Raw genomic sequence first — 19130 nt, 5'->3', positions numbered from 1 at the left:
TAGGCTATTAAAGAAAACACAAGTTGAGCTATGTATTATATTTCAGAAATATTTTCACAAAACAGTAAAAAAAAATCTTTTTCACTTTTTTTTGTTGTTATTGGTCATGGGGCTTGAACTCCCGGCCTGGGTGCTGTCCCTGAGCTCTTTTGCTCAAGGCTAGTGTTCTACCACTTTGAGCCACAGCAGCACTACCAGTTTTTGAGTATTTAATCAGAGATAAGAGTGTCATGGGGACCTTTCTGTCCAGATGGCTTCGAACTGTGATCCTCAGATCTCAAGCCTTTAAAAAAATTTTTTTGATGTTGAGAGATGTGTCTCACATATTCAAAAAACATTTGTTTTCTTGAATCACCCATCTAACAAGGACTCTAGATCACTTAGCTTTCCTCTGTTACTTTTGTACATTTCACATGCTTAATAAATACTAATTATACCAATATATACATTTTAGTCAGTACAGGTATACCAAAATAGTACCTCAAATGAATCTGATTATACTATTTTTACCAAAATCTGTTACGTACTCATAGTGGTTACCTTATTCCCAGATCTCAAACATCATCTGCTTTGTCAATACCATGTAGGCTGAAATAAAGACATCATAGGAAACTTTATCGATACAAGGAAGAAAAACTTTTAAGGCTTTTCATGTAAAAGGTAAAAATGAATCAAATGGGAGGAAAGAAAAGCAAAAAATTCCCCAAAACTGGAAAGTCTTAAGTTTTCAGTTCCACAGGGGTCACTTCTCAATGCTTGGGAGATGTCTTTCAGCAGCATGCCTGAGCTCCTCTAGTTCAGGGAACATGCTATGGTACCCAGTGGGGTAAGAAATGTGTCTTGCCCCTGTTCTCATGGGTCTGATAAGTCTTTGGAAATGGCTTAAGTTTATTCCACATTAAGGCTGAAGAAACAGGCTCTTGATCTTACTTCTTGAAGGGATGATAACATTCACATTAATTTGTGACGAATCCACATTCCTCCTGTCCCTGCTCACTTCCTTACCTCCAGTTCTCAGGCATAAAATGGAGAGATAACTCCTTGGAGGTGTGTGTTCAGGCAAAGAACCAGTAGGCAGGAAGGAGCCAGGCATTCCCCTCTGTCCTCATTTTAAGGTCTTCCTGAAACTCATTCCATATATGTAACTTTTCTTTATCTTTGAAGGAGATTGGATTAGTTCGAAAAATACAAAGTAGTCTACTAAGAATGTCAGCCAGCTTCTAAACTTATCTGATTCTCACCTAAAATTTAGGATTTTGCCAATGCAGAAAATGAATGCCACAAAATATATAATCAGATCTTAAAATGCTACACGGAAAAGAGAGTCAATTTTTGGTTTGGAAATAATATACTCTGCCATTTAAAAGTCAAAGGAAAAACTATATGATTGTAAAAATGTTCTAAGGTACATTGTCATCTCTCCAAAATTTAAGGTTAAGTTTTAGTGGAGTGCTTTCAAATAATCTAACAATTCTGCTTTAACTCAAATAAAAGAAAAATCTTAGAACCAATGAGAAGACTTAAGCTACCTAAGGATCTTTGTATCAGGAAAGTAGAAAGGCAAATTTAAATTCTACTGCAGAGGACAGCCGCCTCATTTGAGACTCATGACAGATGGATGGCCAGTTATCAAAGAATGTAACATGTGAAAATGAATGCTACACAGCCATGCAACAGATCTTTTCCATTAAAAAAACTACATGGCTGTTTCTTGTCTATCAAGAAAACATTTAAGTGGTGTGCTTTTACATTTAAAAATAGAAAACTAATCTCCAATGCACAGAGCACCATATTTTCAGGGGGCGTTTCGTAGGAGAGTGAGAATTATGATGAAGGAAGCAGGGAGCGATCGTATTTCCAAGTTCAAGAAACACAATCCACTTCTGATTGATTAGTAATGCAAACTAACAGTAACAGAATGTACAAGGCAGAAATTCAAACACTTTAACGAAATAAATCAATTAGAGCCAGCCCTCTATATCCATGAGTTCCAGCACCATGGCTATAATGAACCATGGATTAAACACTTAAAAACAAAAGCTGGGCAATGGTGGCTCACGCCTATACTCCCCTAATTACTCAAGAGACTGAGATCTGAGGATCATGGTTTGAAGCCAATCCAGGCAGTAAAGTCCAAGATGCTTATCTCCAACAAACTACTCAGAAAACACCAGGAGTGGCGCTTTGGCCCAAACGGTAGAGTACTAGCCTTGAGGACAAAGGCTCAGGGACAGTGCCCAGGCCCCCTGAGTTCAAACCCCAGGACCAGCAAAAACAAAACAAAACAAAACAAAAAAACCTTAAAAACAAGGCAAAACAACAAAAATCCTGCAGCTATGCTGAATGTTTATAAATTTATTTTTCCTTGTCATTATTCCTTAAAAAATACAGCATAGCAACTATTTACATAGCATTTACATTGCATTAGGCTTTATAAGTAATCTATGGAGGATTGAAAGTACGTTGGAGGATATGTGTAGTTTTTTTGTGCAAATAATTTACCATTTTTATAAGGAACTTGAGCATCTCGGGGTCTGGTACCAGGGAGATAGGAGGGGAGGGGTCTTAGGACCAGTCCTCCACACATACTGTCAGATGAGCATTTATGTGAATGCAGATTCCCATTTTTCCAAACACCCTTTTTCTCTAAAAATTCAGATATTTAAAGGCAAAAATAGTGCTTCCAGAGAAATACTTTTTTGTGCTTGAAAATGCATTATATTCGCATGGGAACTAAAAATAAAAGTTCTATTTTGGAGAGGGAATATGCATTATTTAGCATATGAAAATGATTCACTGTCATTGTCTTATAAACTGTTTTTTTGTTTCATTTTTCATTATTATTTTGTTGGTTTCTAAAGTGCTAGGAATTTTCTTATTCTTATGCTAACAAGGAATCACTGTGTTAGAACCTTCCTTATTAACTATTTTTTCTTATTAACTTTTTGAAAGAAGAGATATATAAAAGGCTGCTGCTTTGTGTTGTCATAGGTTCCATACACATGACAATATATGAGCATGGAAAAAGCAGGTAGAGAGATGGCCTAATTGAATAACCAAGACAATGGCTTCATGCGTAAGTATGCAGACTATAATTATACACTCTTCTATTCAGAAGCTAATCAATTTGATTACAAATGTGAAAAATATATCCCTAAACAAAAAGCCTCTCCCAAATGGAACACATATAGAAGGGGATATTATTTCCTGCTACAAAATTTTCCATTACTATTTTTAGCACACAACTGCTGTGTAAAGTATTTTTTCCTTAAAAGACTCTCACGCTTACAAATATAACCTTAAGATGATCAGCTGGCAAAAAAGGACAAGGTTTATTTTAGACTGACACAGAAAAAAGAAGAAGAAATTCTAAGAAACATATATTCCAGTATCCGCTTAGCCTTGAGGAGAGTGGTTCAAACAATCCTCCCTAAAACCTCACAACTATTTGGAGATACAGATTACTTTATACCCAATAATTATTAGAGGAGATTGCTTTATACCTCACAATTATTGGGGGATATACTGTACTATACCTCGGGTTTCAGATCTCTGTGTACCACTCCAACGTCGTGCATATGGCTTACAGCGGAAACGAGCTTCCGCATGATATAGCTGGCTTCAGTCTCGCTGAAATGTTTCTTTTTCTTGATGCGCTCAAACAGTTCTCCTCCATTTAGAAGTTCCATCACTAGAAATGTATGAAGCTAGAAAAAGAATAATATGGGGTTTTATTGAAAGGGGGGGGGCTTCCCTTTTTGTTCAGGATTTTTTTGCTTTTTTTTTCCCCCAGTTGATTTTAATTAGGTTTTTTTTTTTATAGCCAGTAGCAATCCTTGCAAAGGATTGCTTGAAAAGGAGACATCTATTACTATATAAAGTACTCACTGATTCTTATCAATCACCAGTATATTTAAATAATCTCTTGTTAAAACAAATATCAATTATTGTATTTTAGCGGAAAGAGTTGAAGGAAAAATAATGTGGCCTTCTACAAATTCTATTTTGGAAATTGTTAGGAAAATTGATTCTTCAGAAATGGAACATTTCAAGCACTGCAGTGAAATCTTTATTTATGGTTCCCTTGACTTCTTTTCTTTTCACTTGAATTTCATTCCCACCTTCCTTTTTAAAGTATGATCTCATGCTGACAATGATCTGAAGTTTCTATTGTAAATAATTCACGTTACTAATTAGGTTTGGGCAATTATCCACATCAGGTCTGGTAAACCCGCTTAGTGGCAAATTTACCTGTTGAAAAGTAGTACTGTTAATTGCAGGATTCCTGTTAGCACTCCTTTGCAAATATCTCTAACTCACCATGTATGTTCTTTAATAATTGTTTTTGATCCCAATTAAATACTTGGTAACTGATATGTTTACTATGCTTGTATATATCTCCATAAAGAAAACAACATAAGAGCTACTGAAAAACACTTACATTAGCTCTTAAATAAACACGAATAGTTTAGAAAAAATGTTAGTGTTCACATTCAGGTACTGTATTAGTGCCAACATCACTCAACAAATGTTTCTGGAATTAGCAAAACTCAGAAAACTGTTGCCTAAAAAACAATTATAAGTACACTATGCTGACATATCAGAGGGATTGTAAAGGGAAAACAACTTTTTTTTGTCTGTGTACTTATCTTGAGGCTTGAACTTAGGGCTAAGGTGCTATCCCTATGCTTTTTTTGCTCAAGGCTAGCACTCTACCACTTAAGCCACAGTTCCACTTCCAACTTTTTTAGTAGTTAATAGGAGATAAAGACTTTCATGAACTTTCCTGTGTGGGATAGCTTTGAACCACAAATTTCAGATCACAGCCTTTTGGGTAGCTAGGATTTACAGGCATGAACCACTGGCATCTAGTACAAACAACAAGTTTAATATGAAAACTGATCCCAAGCCTGTAATCATAGTTATGTGTGAGGTAGATTGAGTGATTGTAGTCTGAGGTCAGCTTAGGTATAAAAAGGTTTGTGAGGGGCTGGGAAGGTGGCTCAGTGGTAGAGTGCTTGCCTTGCATGCATGAGGCCCTGGATTTGATTCCTCAGTACCACATAAACAGAAAAAGCCAGAAGTGGCGCTGTGGCTCAAGTGGTAGAGCACTAGACTTGAGCTGAAGAGTTGAGGGACAGTGTCCAGGCTCCATGACTGACCAAAGGAAAAAAAAAAAGTTTTGTGAGACTCCATCTCAACCAATGGCTGGGTATAGTGTGCATGCTTGTTGTCTCAGTGGCTGGGGCAGTGGTGCATCTCTGTCATCCAGTGACACCAAGAAGCACAGCAGGAGGAAGGCAGCCCAATCTAGCCCAAGAACCTACCTTGAAAATGACCAGGGTAAAAGGGGACTTGGAGGTGAGATTTCCTAAGCACAAGGCACTGAGTTCAATCCCTAGTACTCCCCGCCCCATGCCCCAAAAATGTATTGTTTTGTTTCTGTTCTTGTTCTCTCTCTCCCCGACTTTCTCTGTTTCCTTTGTGAGATAGAATCCCATTATGGAGACTAGACTAGCTTCAAACACGTGATCTTCCTGCTTCAGGCTTCCAAGTGCTGGGATTCCAGGGGTGTGTCATCACCCCAGGCTGTGTTTCCTGTGATCTTGGGGATGCTACTTTACCTCTAAAATTGTAGCCAACAATGAGAAAAATCTATACACAGTTCCTCAAATAAAAGTCCTCCAAAGTCGTCAATGACCTAAACTTCAGAGCCTATTTTTTTAACCTTAGGTGGAAAAAGGGACTTTCAGTAGTTTTTTCCCCCTAAGACAGGGTAAGTTCAGGCTGGCTTCAAACCTTGAAACTCAAGATATTTCCTGCCTCAGTCTCCAGAGCACTGGAATTATGGGTTAGTGCCATCATTCTCAGCAAGTTAAAGATCTTGAGATGGGAAGATTATCTTGATTATCCATCAGCATCCACGATATCAGATGGGACAAAAGAAGAGATTATTGAATAGAAAGTCCCAAAGGAAAATAAACAAACTACCCCTAATAGTCTCCAGAAGGAACCTTGTCTGTCCCCTCTTTGACTATAAGCCAGTGAGACTGATTTTGGCCTTTGGATCTCCATTTATTAAGAAAATAAATATGCATTATCTTAAGTTTGAGGTGCTTTGTTATAACAGGAATGCATGTATATATGCACAGCAGTAGGAACTCTGAGCAAAACACAGGTCATTCTACATAAAAAGAGCTGTACTATTGCACAGCTTAAGGCTGAGGAGCCAACCTGGATCAATGTTACACATTGTGAAACAAACGCTGTATAACCATCACAGGAATAACTGAAAGTATATTTTACCACCCTGATTAGAATGAGAACTGTATTTATAGCAGTATGAACATAATATACTAGTATTATATTGTAGGACAAGTTACATTTTGGTAATTCTTTTTCAGTCTGTGCTAGTCTTGGGGCTTGACTTCAGGAATCTGGGCACTGTCCTTGAGCTTTTATGCTCAAGGATAGTGCTCTACCACTTGAGCCACATCTTGGCTTCTGTGTTTTTTAGTTAACTGAAGATGACTCATGCCTATAATCCTAGCTACTCAGGAGGCTGAGATCTGAGGATTGAGGTTCAAAGCCAGCAGGGACAGGAAAGTCCATGAGACTTTTATCTCCAATAAACCACCAGAAAACTGGAAGTGGCACTGTGGCTAAAGTGGTAGAGTGCTTGCCTTGAGCTAAAGAGCTGAGGGACAGCACCCAGGCCCAGAGGTCAAGCTCCCGAGGGACACACATGGAGAGACACTCACACACAGCACACACCACCACACACACACACACACACACACACACACACACAGTCTCATGGAGTTTTTCTGCCTGAGCTGACTTTGAACCACAATTCTTAGATCTCAACCTCCTGAGTAGCCAGTGTTACAGGCATGAATCACATGCATCTGGCTATTTTGGTATCTCTCAAATGTAAAAATAGCAAATAATTAACTTATGACATAAATTTAAAAAACAGTACTATAGTTCTGAGATCTGACATTAGTCAGAGTTCAAACACGGGCTAGGAATAGCTAGGGTTAGGAGAACAAGTACAAAAGCATAAGGCCAGATTTCAAAGGTCATTCTCTGATTCTCTGATTGATGCATGAATTTCCTTTAGGAACAAAGTATGTCTAGACTATTCTCTAGCACCTCTAGAGGACAGTTTCCCTCTCTCTATAAAAAATGAATAAATTGATCAGATGAGAGGTAGGGGGCAACCAAGAGAGCATTCCCCCTGAACCCTTGCTTCAAAGACTATGAGAACCAAAGAACAAGTAAAGGACAATGACGGTTTTGGGTGCTTACTGCATGATGTAAAGAGCAGGTTGTGTTTCTGCCTCCTCTAAGACAGAAGAACAAAGTAATTAAAAGATTGTTGGGCTCTGAAGTTTAATGGTTGCACTCAAATCCCAGCCATAACTACTCACACTGTTACTGAACTTCTGTGATTTTTTGTTTTCTCCCCTCAGAGTTATGGTAAGGTCTAAGATGATCTGTACAGTGTCTGGCCCAGTCCCTGGAGCACACAAAGCATGTGATTATAAATGGAAACAGTTATTAAATAGTTACAGTGCTACTCCTGTTGCTGCATGACTTCACCCTGATGGATTTACCATTCTTAGCCATGGTACTTTGGGAGATGTCACTGTGGTAGAGCTGAGTCCCCATTATCCTGCCCATGGCTGTCACAGCTGCACAATGAGGAATGCCCACATCTAGGGATCAGGTTCTGCCTATGAGATTTTTCACCAACTTGCTATTTGATCTTGGTAGAAATCTCATGACCCTTAGGCAAACCATACTTAGGACTGATTTTAGTTTCTGTGCTTCCACTTGGCTCTGAGCAGGAATGATTCCATTCCTGCTCATGCTGTAATGGTGCAATTTCAGACATGGAAGATGACAGGTGGGGCAAGATACAATGGCACTCCTCTCATACCCCAAGTGACATGCTTCTGTTAGCTTCCTGCTGGAAAGCAGAATGGGGAATGGAGGTGGAGCAGGACTTAGCCTGGAGCCCACATAGATTTTGCCACTTGGAACAGGAGATGAAGGGGATGAACCTTGCCCTTTTGCTTCTTGTCTGTCCTTAAAACTCTATGTTCTACTTTAGAAGTGCAAGGAACATTACCATGTACTGAGAGATATGAGTGATTAAGCCACAGTTGGAAGCAGCTGTACTGGCACCAGTACATTGCAGCCTGTGACAGCGACACTGAGTTCATATCTCTGTTCTTTCATGCTACAGGTTGTAAGGGCTGAGTGAAGAAGGCAGAAGTGATTGATTGATTTGAGTAAGAATGCGTGTGGTGTGTGTGTGTGTGTGTGTGTGTGTGTGTGTGTGTGTATGTGTGTGTATGTGTTTCTCTATCCTTCCTGGTGGCTGGATAATGTTCCACATCCTTGACTAACTCAGTAGCACCAACAAAACTGATGCGGAATAGAACTCCATATGTGAATTATCCCACATATGAACTCATTAAACAACAAACACACATATGGAATACCTGATCATGAAAAATCTCATGCAGCTTCACAATATTGGGGTGGCCTTCACACAGTTTCAGAGCCGTTATTTCTTTCTGGGTATTGGCTTCCATCCTGTAAGATGAAATAACTAGAATCTACTTGTCTCTTCCAGCAAGCTTTTATGTTGTGATTGCCCCAAACCTAACTTTGTTTTTATTTATAGTGAAATCTACTTGTACAATGAGGTTTCCCTAAAAGTAATGAATCTTACCACCCACAAGAAAGGTAAGCAGTTTTTTTTTTCTGGAGAAAATTACTCTGAGTCAGCTATGAGCTAGTTATACACAGAAATGGATGCTCAACTTGCCTCATAATTTGGTAATGGAACATGTAATCATGCAGGTAATAAGCAGTTATCAAAACAACTCGCTGGCTCTCAAAGCTACCAAGAGCTTACTAAATAATTTCAGAGAAAAGTATTTCAAATATTCAACTAGCAGAAATAGCAATCAATAGCTGCCGAAATCCCTAACAAGTCTGATTAAATATGTTATCACCACAAGAAAGTCTTCCCATAAGGACCTCAAAAGCACATCAGATTATGATTGTCTGAAATAGATGACTTCATCAGAAAATACTGATTGGACCTAGGAGTATCACAGATGAAATAATAAGCCAAGTGGTTAAGCCCAAGGGTAGAAAATCTTACATACCGTTAGTTACCCTTTCCAACAAAAATGTCTTAATTTACAGAATTCATTGAGTAGGATAAAGACTGTTATAAGTGCCCATACCTTTTACTGATTATCTTGACTGCAAATGCCTGGTTACTTTTTTTGTGTATGCACTTTCGACAGATGGAAAAGCTTCCTTCACCAAGTGGTTTGTCCTTTAGATCTAGGTCATAGTGCTGATAGAATGGAGAGTCCTGATGAGAAAGTAACAACACTTAAGAAAAGGTGATACACAAAGACTGTGTAAAACTGTGGAGTATGAAAGTATCAGATAATCCTCTATCATTATTAAGAGGAATTGTTCAAATTGATACTACTTCTCTAAGGCGAATTTCCATTTACTTATCCATTTTCTAAAATGACACATTAGTTGAGTACTTCCAATCCACTGGCCTTAGCACACTGATTATTGCTCACATTTAAGTGCTTATGGGGGCCACATGTGCACCACTGGGAACCACATGCACGAACCTTTGTCATGGCACTCCTGGCAACGGTTGTCACTCCAGGACGTTCCACTCCCATGTGAAACTGGAGGGGGTCTATGACAGCTGCATTACGCTTGAAGAGGATAGAAGGAGCAACAAAGGAGTAACCCTAAAAAAAGGGAAGGAATGGCAAAAGAAAATTTGCTTTGCAGTTTGGCATGGACTAGTTCGTGATCAGAAAGACATTCGAATATTTGTTGAGATGAATGCAATCTTACTTCACTTGCAATTCCAAATGAGGGTTATCTCAATTGTCTAGAAAAAATGCTTTTAGAAGGAGATATAATGCCACCTTCTGGTAAAATGAAACCAGTTCAATAATCAAGGTAGAAAAAGCTTCCTCCTGCAGGTGACCACACATACCAAACCTACAGTGTGGTCAAGAAATAAACTTCTGTTTGTTAAATAACCAAGACGAAAGAAAGAAAGAAAGAAAGAAAGAAAGAAAGAAAGAAAGAAAGAAAGAAAGAAAGAAAGAAAGAAAGAAAGAAAGAAAGAAAGGAAAGAAAGAAAGAAAGAAAGAAAGGAAAGAAAGAGAGAAAGAAAGAAGGAAGGAAGGAAAGAAAGAAAGAAGGAAGGAAGGAAAGAAAGAAAGTGAGAGAGAGAAAGAGAAAGAAGAAAGAGAAAGAGAAAGAAAGAAAGGGAGAGAGAGAAAGAGAGAAAGAAGATGAGAGAGAGAAGGAGGGAGGGATGGAGAGGGAAGGAAGGAAGGAGAAAAGAGGAAGGAGAGAGGGGATGAGGGGATGGTAGAGGAGGGAACGGGAGGGAAGGAGAAGAGGGGAGGGAACAACTTCCTATTCAAATCCCAAAATCTCACATAGTTGATAAAAGTTTGCTTATAAATACAACTAACTTCTTAAAAAATACAATCAAGGTACTAAAAAAAGTGACTGAACTCAAGAAAATGGAAGTTCTCTCTGAAGCACGCCTGGCCAGAGAACGCAGGCACGCTCCCTGTGGATTACCTGAAACAGCCTCTCAGAGCTCTGGGGCAGGGCAGCCGGAGAATAGGTAGGGTCCATTTCTGTAAACTCTTCAGCAAAGTTGCTCACATCTAATTCATCTCGGATGACTGGCTTAAATGGTGCAGGCACTTTTTTAGCAGCTAAGTCATCCCAGTTTATTTTCTAAAGCAGAGAACGAAGATTGGGATAAAGCAACAAGCCAAAATATAGTTCTATGAATAGCAAGTATAGATTAGACTTTGGTTGATCAATAAGGACAGAGACTAAAAATAAGGGCATATGTTTCAAACTGATAATTAAAAATATGTAGGAGTCTATTTTCAGACCCCGCTCCAGCTGATGCAGATCTGAAAGTGAGCTCCAGCTGTTCCTCTCCAGGATTCCCACAGTGTCCTCTGGGGGGCACCAACACACCTGGTCATTTTTAGAGATAACAGGAAAAGTACTTTTGTCCACAATCTTCTGAGAAAGAGCTAAATAGCTACTCAGGAGACTGAGATCTGAGGACTACGGCTCAACGCCAGCCCAGGCAGGAAAGTTAGTGAGGCTCTTATCTCCAATTAGCCACTCAAAAACAAGAAGTGGAGCTGTGGCTCAAAGTGGTAAAGCACTAGCCTTGTTCAAAGGCACTCAGAACAACACACAGGGCCTAGGTTCAATCCCTGTAATTGACAAAAAATACAATAAAATAAAAAAATTCAAACCAAACCACAATAAAGGGCTTTAAAATGTTTTATGAATATGAACATTAATTTCAAGGAAACATTCTTGTCTTTTTATTTTTTCCTTCTCTGACAAATGTTTTACTGGCTACTTTCCATATAGTAAAAAAAATATATTCAATACAGTAGACAATATTTTGTACACTAGATGCCAATGTAACAGGAATCCTTTCTCACTGATGTAAAAAATTTTCCTTAAATCTAGAAACTCAGTACTAGTGGTGGGCAGATTTTTTAGAGGCCATTTCATTCAATTCTTCTGCTACACTTGCTTTTCCTCTAGATCACCTGCACAGAATGAAAAATAAGCTCACTTGCCAGTTACAGGTGGTCATGCCTGTAATCCTAGCTACTCAATAGGCTGATACCTAAGGGATCTTTGTTCACAGCCAGCCCAGGCAGACAAATCTGAGCAGCAAAAATCCTAGCCAGCAAAATGCTAGAAGTAACTGGGTACCCACTTGGCTCATGGCTGTAATCCTAGCTACTCAGAAAGCTGAGATCTGAGGATCAAGGTTCAAAGCCAGCCTGCACAGGAAAGTCTGTAAGACTCTTACAACAACTAAACATCAAAAAGCTGGATGTAGAACTGTGGTTCAAGTGGTAGAGTGCTAGCCTTGAGCATATAAGCTCAGGGAGAGTACTCAGGCCTGGTGTTCAAGTTCCAGGACTGGTGCACATGCACGTGTGTGCGCATGTGCACGCACACACACAAAGCTGGAAGTGTTGTTGCTCAAGTTGCATAGTGCCAGCCTTGAGCAAACAAGCTAAAGGACAGTGCCTTGGCCCTGAGTTCAAGGCCCAGACCCAGCATTAAAAAAAAAAACACCTCACTGTGAATCAAGCATTAGTTATGTCTAAAGTTTAATTAACATGGTGATGTAGTTGCTCTTTTCTCTTCTAACTGTAGTCAAGCATTTGAGATGCTGTTTCTTATTCCCCAAAGAAATCTATGCTACCTTTCCACCCAAATCAGAACTGTCAGCTAAATGACACATTTTATATTATTCAAATTCAACTCTCTCCTCTTAATGTTCCTTCTGTCACTTCAAACAACCTCAGATAATACCTGCTGAACTGAAATCTACAGATTTCCAATTATTATGTCTTCAGATTGATAGTAAAATATACCATTATTTTATGTATTATTAAGAAAAAAAGCATTATTCACAGAATAAGATGATATGTAGGTTAATTTCAATGATGGAACATGTAAAAACTTGTCCTTCTTGGTGGAAGAAATTGATCAAGTTTAATCAACCATCACAATCTGTTCTTATTATGTTCCTTGAAGGTAATGGAAATAAAATTATTAAATCAGTTTAGCTCTTTTCCTGTATGCGGCTATAACGACTCCCATTGAGAAGCATGATTTGTACTAGACAACTATAATGACAGTAAGAGAAACTTTCTAAAGTAAAGGGATTTAAAGAAATATGTTGTTGGCAGGAAAATAATGAATAAATAGAAAAATGAATGCTATTTTGATCTTCCATCCATGTACCATTTATAAAGAAAGGACTATTAAGATCTTTACAAGAAGGATTTCCAGCTTTCCAAGAGTCTGTTATTTAAAAAATCCTTTCTAATTATAAAAAGTCAAAGTAATTAAGCAGATTAAAATTACTATCTAAGCCATTAAGAATAAAAATTCTTCTAATATGAAAGGAATATCCCCAAAATGATAAAAACAGAAAACAATGGAGAACAGTATCTTAGGAAAATGATTAAATTTTATCTGATTGTCAACTTTTAAGCCAAACTGACAAGACATTTGAAAGTTTGTTTAAATCGCATTCTTCTTAAGCCATATGTATTTATGAAATGCCATATTGAGTTCAACTTATATCCAATGTACTTCTCATGGTTACTGCACTCTGGAAGTTGTACAGCAATAATTTTTAGTGATTACATTTAGAGACGACTGCTTGCTCATTTTTGACTATAGAAATGCTGAGATGGTTTGATTTTCAAGTTTTTATACTTTTTTTCTACCATGTGCACACACAAACACCCCCCCCACACACATATATCTGTTATGCTGGGGAACAAGTTCAAGGTCTGATACAGGCTAAGCAAGTAATTTACCACTGAAATACACTCCGGCCTCATTTTTCTTTATTTTAAAAACAATAAATAACATGAAAACCCATCTTTGTTTTAGCTTGGTCTTTTTCATTTGTTTTAGTGATTATACAAAAGATTACAGAATAAAAATAAAATATAACTTGGATGCCTCTTTTATGCTATCAGTCAGTAATTCAGTATTTTGGTGTTTACTTGGAATAAACTGAGAAAACTAAATTGAACAGATCAATTGCTATGCCATGGAATGGTCTCATTTGCATTTTGGAAAAGCACAATCAGACACAATGAGAATATATGTTACAGATGCTACAAACTACTGTAGGATGGAAAAATGGAATGCTATTCTGTTTCTCCACTGACCATGCATTTACAGAGGAAAAGACCATTTAAGGTTTTTTTTGTTTTGTTTTTTGTTGTTGTTGTTTTTTGGTCAGTCTCAGGGCTTGAACTCTGGGCCTGGGCACTGTCCCTCAGCATTTCAGCTCAAGGCTAGCACTCTACTACTTGATCCACAGCACCACTTCTGGCTTTCCCTTCTTATGTGGCGCTGAGGAATTGAACCCTGGGCCTCATGCACGCAAGGCAACCTGCTAGCACTAAGCCACCTTCCCAGCCCCAAGGTTTTTACAAATAAACTCTGGTCCTTCCTAGAAAGTCTTTTCCATTTTAAAAGAAAAGTACAATGTAGGTGAAAGTAGGTGGAAAGTGAACTCCAAGAATGTTGAACTTGCAAAACACAGCAGAAGTATGAAACTCTAAATTTTAAATTCACTAAACTTTACCTGAAAAAAGAGGTGTTCTTTGATTTCATCTGCATCCCTTGGGCCACATCCCAGCCTTTTCTTGGGATCTTTCATCAGAAGATGCTGAATGAGGTCTTTAGCTAGAGCACTCATTTCTTGGGGATACGGTGGCTCACTTTTTAATATTCTCCTGTAGGCAGATAAAACTTGATGTTAACACAACCAGAAAGTGAAGTTATAGTAATAACATTTTTAGTGAAACCATCTATGGTGAAACATGTTATTATTGGACTTAATGTCAGAAAAGATATTTAAGATGAATCAATAATTAGCCTCAATATAGTTGAAAAAGTATTAAAAAATGAAATATCATCCAGTCAAATTTCTAAAACTCAAATAAGCAAGAATGAGAAGTATTGGATCATTTCTCAATATAAGCCCATCTTAATGGAAAGCTACAATCCCAAATATTTTTCTTTTCTTTCTTTTTTTTTTGGGGGGGTCCGGTCGTGGGGCCTGAACTCTGGGCCTGGGCGCTGTCCCTCAGCTCTTCAGCTAAAGGCTAGTGCTCTACCACTTGAGCCACATGGCCACTTCTGGCTTTTTTTCTTTTTTTGCTTTTGTGGTGCTGAGGAATCGAACCCAGGGCCTCATGCATTCAAGGCAAGCGCTCTACCACTGAGCCACCTTCCCAGCCCCCCAAATATTTTTCTTCTTTTGTGTTGGTACTAGGGCTTGAACTCAGGTCCTTGCACAATCACTCAGCTTTTTCTCTCATGGGTGGAGCTCTACCACTGGAGACATGCTTCCAGTCCCCAGTTCAATATATTCCACTAAGGAAAACAAAAACAAAAGGGGAACTTTAGGCTATAGTAGACTGCCCATTAATAGTCTATCCCCTTCAGTTAGAGACTTTACTACATAAACAACTCATTACAAATTCAGGTAAGCAAATTCAGCACTCAAATTGAAAATGCTGAAGCCTCCTCCATGTTACTGCTCTTTCCCTGTGCCTTTAGCCCAGACGGCTCATAAGGGAGGCTGACCTACCTAGAGCAAATCTGAATCAACTGGATAGGGATCAGTTTTTGATTTCTGAAAATGGGCACCCAGAAGCCATGCGCTGGTGTTTCATGCCTATACTTAGAGGGCTAATATCTGAGGATCACCATTCAAAGCCAGTCTAGAAAGGAAAATCCCTGAGACTTTTATCTCCAATTAACTTCTAAGAAAGATAAAAGTGGAGCTGTGGCTCAAATGTCAGAGTACTAGCTTAGCTCAAGGAGAGTGCCCAGGCCCTGAGTTTAAGCCCCAGGACTGGCAAAAAAGCTAGGTTTTTCACAGGGTGAAAGCACCTGCTTCATTATTGCTACTATCTCAAAGACAGAAAGCCTTTCCAGGAAGGTGGAATACAGAGAGGAAAATCTAATTACTATAGAAAAAGTTTTTTTTTTTAAAGTAAATGCATTTCTTGATGAGAAATTTATTCTGCAGTCCCAGAAGAAATCAATCCAATCCACTTGACCCTTTTCCCATGAAAAGACAGATCAATAATAATTATTATTTTTTGCTGGTCATGGGGCCTGAACTCTGGGCCTAGGCGCTGTCCCTCAGCTCTTCAGCTCAAGGCTAGCGCTCTACCACTTGAGTCATAACACCACGTCTGGCTTTTTTCTGCTTACGTGGTGCTGAGAAATTGAACCCAGGGCCTCATGCATGCAAGGCAAGCACTCCATCACTGAGCCACCTTCCCAGCCCCCAGATCAATAATTTAATGAGTAAAATTATTGGAGGGAATTAACTAAAATTAAGACTTCAACATAATATTCATGAAGACCAAGAGCTATTTTATTACTGTGGTTTATAACGAAGTGTTATTTGGTAGTACTTTCTCCTCTTCCTACTCCTCCTTCTCTTACTTTCCCCCACCCTTCCTCCTTCTTTTCTTCTTCTATACGGTGCTGGTATTGGAGCTAGAATAGTGCCTACATATGGTGTTTTTGTTTGCTCAAGGTTGGTACACTACCACTTGAGCCACAGTCCCACTTCCAAGCATTATTATTTGGATTACAACAAAAATACAATATGTATTTTATAACGTACAGGACAAAACTAGAAAATAAATGTGTGATGGTATAGCATGGTATGATTGATGGTGAACTCAGGCCAGATAAGAGTTAGATTCTGACTCTGTTCCTTACTGGCTGTGCAATCTTGACATAATGAATTAAGTTCATTCATACATGTACAGTGGGAATGATAGCACACACCTAAAATGGGAATTGTGAGCTAACATGTATTATGCTTAAAAGCATTTGGCATCCACCAACTATTTGATAATGTAAGCTCATTGTTGTACTCCCTCAATCTAAGGTAATAAAATATAAAGGAAACAGGCATAGAAGCTGTGTCAAGTACCCATTGAAAATAATAGAAGCCAACCTCTGCTGGCTCTACTTAGGAGATAGAGATTTGAGGCTCACCGTTCAAAGCCAGACTGGGAAAGAAAGTCTGTGAGATGCTCATCTCCAATTAACCACCAGAAAATTGGAAGTGGCAGTGTGACTCAAAAGTGGTAGCCTTTAGCAGTAGCCTAGAGCAAAAGAGCTCAGGACAGTGCCCAGGTTCTGAGTTCAAGCCCCACGACCAACAAAAAGAAAAGACTGAAGCTAGAATTTGTGTGTGTGTGTGTGAGACAGAGGGAAGAGAGAGAGAGAGAGAGAGAGAGAGAGAGAGAGAGAGAGAAAGAGAGTACACGCATGTACCATTCCTAGGGCTCGAACTTAGGGCCTACATGCTGTCCTTTAGTTCCTTTGCTCAGAGCTAGCACTCTACCACTTGAACCACAGCTCCACTTCTGGCTTTTTAGTGGTTAATTGGAGATAAGAGTGTCACAAACTTTCCTGCCTGGGGTTGGCTTCAAACTGTGAGCCTCAGATCTCAGCCTCCTGAGTAGCTATGATTACAGACCTGAGCCACTGGCACCTCAGAGCTATAATGTTTGACAAAAATTTACAGCAGTGCAGTTGATATCAAAGCTACTTCAACTTCAAGGATTCTATTCTAGGAATTTGAAGTAAAGGTTGGTAGATCAGTAAGAAAGAAAGAATTCCTCTCTTGATATTTTGCTTCCCCCATTGCTCACTGCTTGCAGGATTTTTAAGCATTAGCAGACAGCCCTCTCCTCAAAGTAGGCCCTATGCATGTCTGAAAAAGAAACTTGAAATCTGCTTTCCCAGGAAAAAAGCCTTTCCATTCTCATCTTTACTGTATGTTTTGAAGGAAGGAATTGTGTTTAGGATCAGGGCTTTTGAGGCATACTGTTAGTGACCTTCACTATTTGCTGTACTAGAGCAGAAAAATTTGCCCACATCTAACATATTAGGAACTGACTCTGCACCATGTTATTTTTAAGTCCCAGGAAGGCTTCAGTGCATACTGGAAGTCTCCTTTGTGCCCAGTGCCATGGAAAGTAACAGCCAGTCCTGTGATGATATACAAAGCAGAAATGCCCACAACAGTCCATCTCAAAAGCAACAATGGAAACCAGATACAGCTTCATTGAATGCCAAGCCTGGAAGACAAGCACAAGGAGACCTTAGCCTGGGAGCTTATGGTAGGCTCGCCAACAACAGCACTGGTGCACAGCTAAGGGGGTCAGCACCGTCACTTTTAAGGAACTAAAGAGGAATGTCAGAAGAAACTGAACTGCCATCTGAAGGAATTTCTGCTGGAAATGGGGCTGGTGATGGGAGTTCAAGTTCCCTAGGGCAGGGCCTAGAGGGAGGGAGAGGCAGGCTCACCTCATTTTTCCTCAGATTTACAGGCTCCTTGAGATGGGCTGGGTTAAGACAAAAGTGACAAGATGCAGCCAGGCTGTGGGAAGAGAATCACACTGCACTGAGAGGCAAAAAAGGCAACAGGCTGCGCAAGGGTCTTCTTGTTCTGGACTATGACAAGGCTTTCTTCTGCACCGCTCTGCTGCACACAGGGGTCCTGGGGAGGGGGAGCGTCTATGCATGTGGGCAGTTAGAAGACACTGCTGCCATGCTGACTTCCCCAGCTGGGGCGGCCCACACTGTTGCTGGACGCATCACTATGGCTGGATATGCCCTCTGTGGAGTGGGAAGCCATGTGCAGGTGTCTGGAAGGGCCTTTGACTGGAGATGTGTTGAGGACACACCGTGTTTCTTCCCCTGTATCCTCTTACAGATTCCAGCCCACTGTGGCATGGGAGTACACATGTATCCGAACCCAGGCCCCTGCTGGCTCTGCAGAATCGGCCCTGCAGGGGTGGAAGCCAATGCTGCGCTTCACCCCCTCCAAGGTGCTTTAGCTGTGAATTGGTGAGAACTCAGTTAATTTTTTTTTCTTGCTTCAAAACAGATCATGGGAACTCTGGGCATGAACTGTTAATCAGGTGAGCCCAAATACATCTCAGAACTTTCTGTAGACTCAGAACAGGCTCTGAGTTGATGTCCCACAAATAACATTTCACGAGTCACGTCACTACTGAAGCCACACAGCAGCCCCAAGACTACTAGTAAGGCCTATCTGATAGAGGAAAGTGTTGTTCTTTTGAAAGCAGAAAATATAAATATTACTTAAAACTTTAGCAAGACAGTTTAAAACATGTATATACTTGCAAAAGTAAGCACATAACAACTAAGAAAATTCTGAGAAAGCAAATTCAGAATGATCTGCCTATCACTAACCGAAATATATTGTAAAACTTAATTGAGGTGGCAGCAAAATAAATCAACAGTTAAATCAAGTACATGAGCAGACATCTTGAAAATACAAAGTATTTATAAAAAGTTAGTATTGGGTGGGGGGGACCAAGATGGCGACGGGGCAGTAGGGAAACGCCACAGCTCTCTCCAACCAAAAAGAGAGTTCGAGTTCCAACGCTTAA

General features: G+C 39.5%; 1 protein-coding gene across 1 annotated transcript in view; it reads right to left on the bottom strand.

Annotated features, from left to right (window-relative positions):
- Rps6ka5 (ribosomal protein S6 kinase, 90kDa, polypeptide 5) overlaps positions 1-19130 on the bottom strand; it is a gene marked incomplete at its 5' end in the record, with an annotated part of 109010 nt that overhangs the window by 14865 nt on the left and 75015 nt on the right. The window contains 6 exons of the mRNA XM_013013341.1: positions 3537-3707; positions 8514-8607; positions 9270-9403; positions 9681-9806; positions 10663-10824; positions 14255-14405. Coding sequence (XP_012868795.1) covers positions 3537-3707; positions 8514-8607; positions 9270-9403; positions 9681-9806; positions 10663-10824; positions 14255-14405 — 838 coding nt within the window. The remainder of the gene's footprint in view (positions 1-3536; positions 3708-8513; positions 8608-9269; positions 9404-9680; positions 9807-10662; positions 10825-14254; positions 14406-19130) is intronic.

The sequence above is a fragment of the Dipodomys ordii genome, unplaced genomic scaffold (assembly GCF_000151885.1).
Source record: "Dipodomys ordii isolate 6190 unplaced genomic scaffold, Dord_2.0 Scaffold2, whole genome shotgun sequence".
In the NCBI taxonomy this organism is placed as follows: Eukaryota; Metazoa; Chordata; class Mammalia; order Rodentia; family Heteromyidae; genus Dipodomys; species Dipodomys ordii.
Note: the sequence above shows the minus strand (reverse complement) of the source record. Positions and strands in the feature narration are given on the sequence as shown.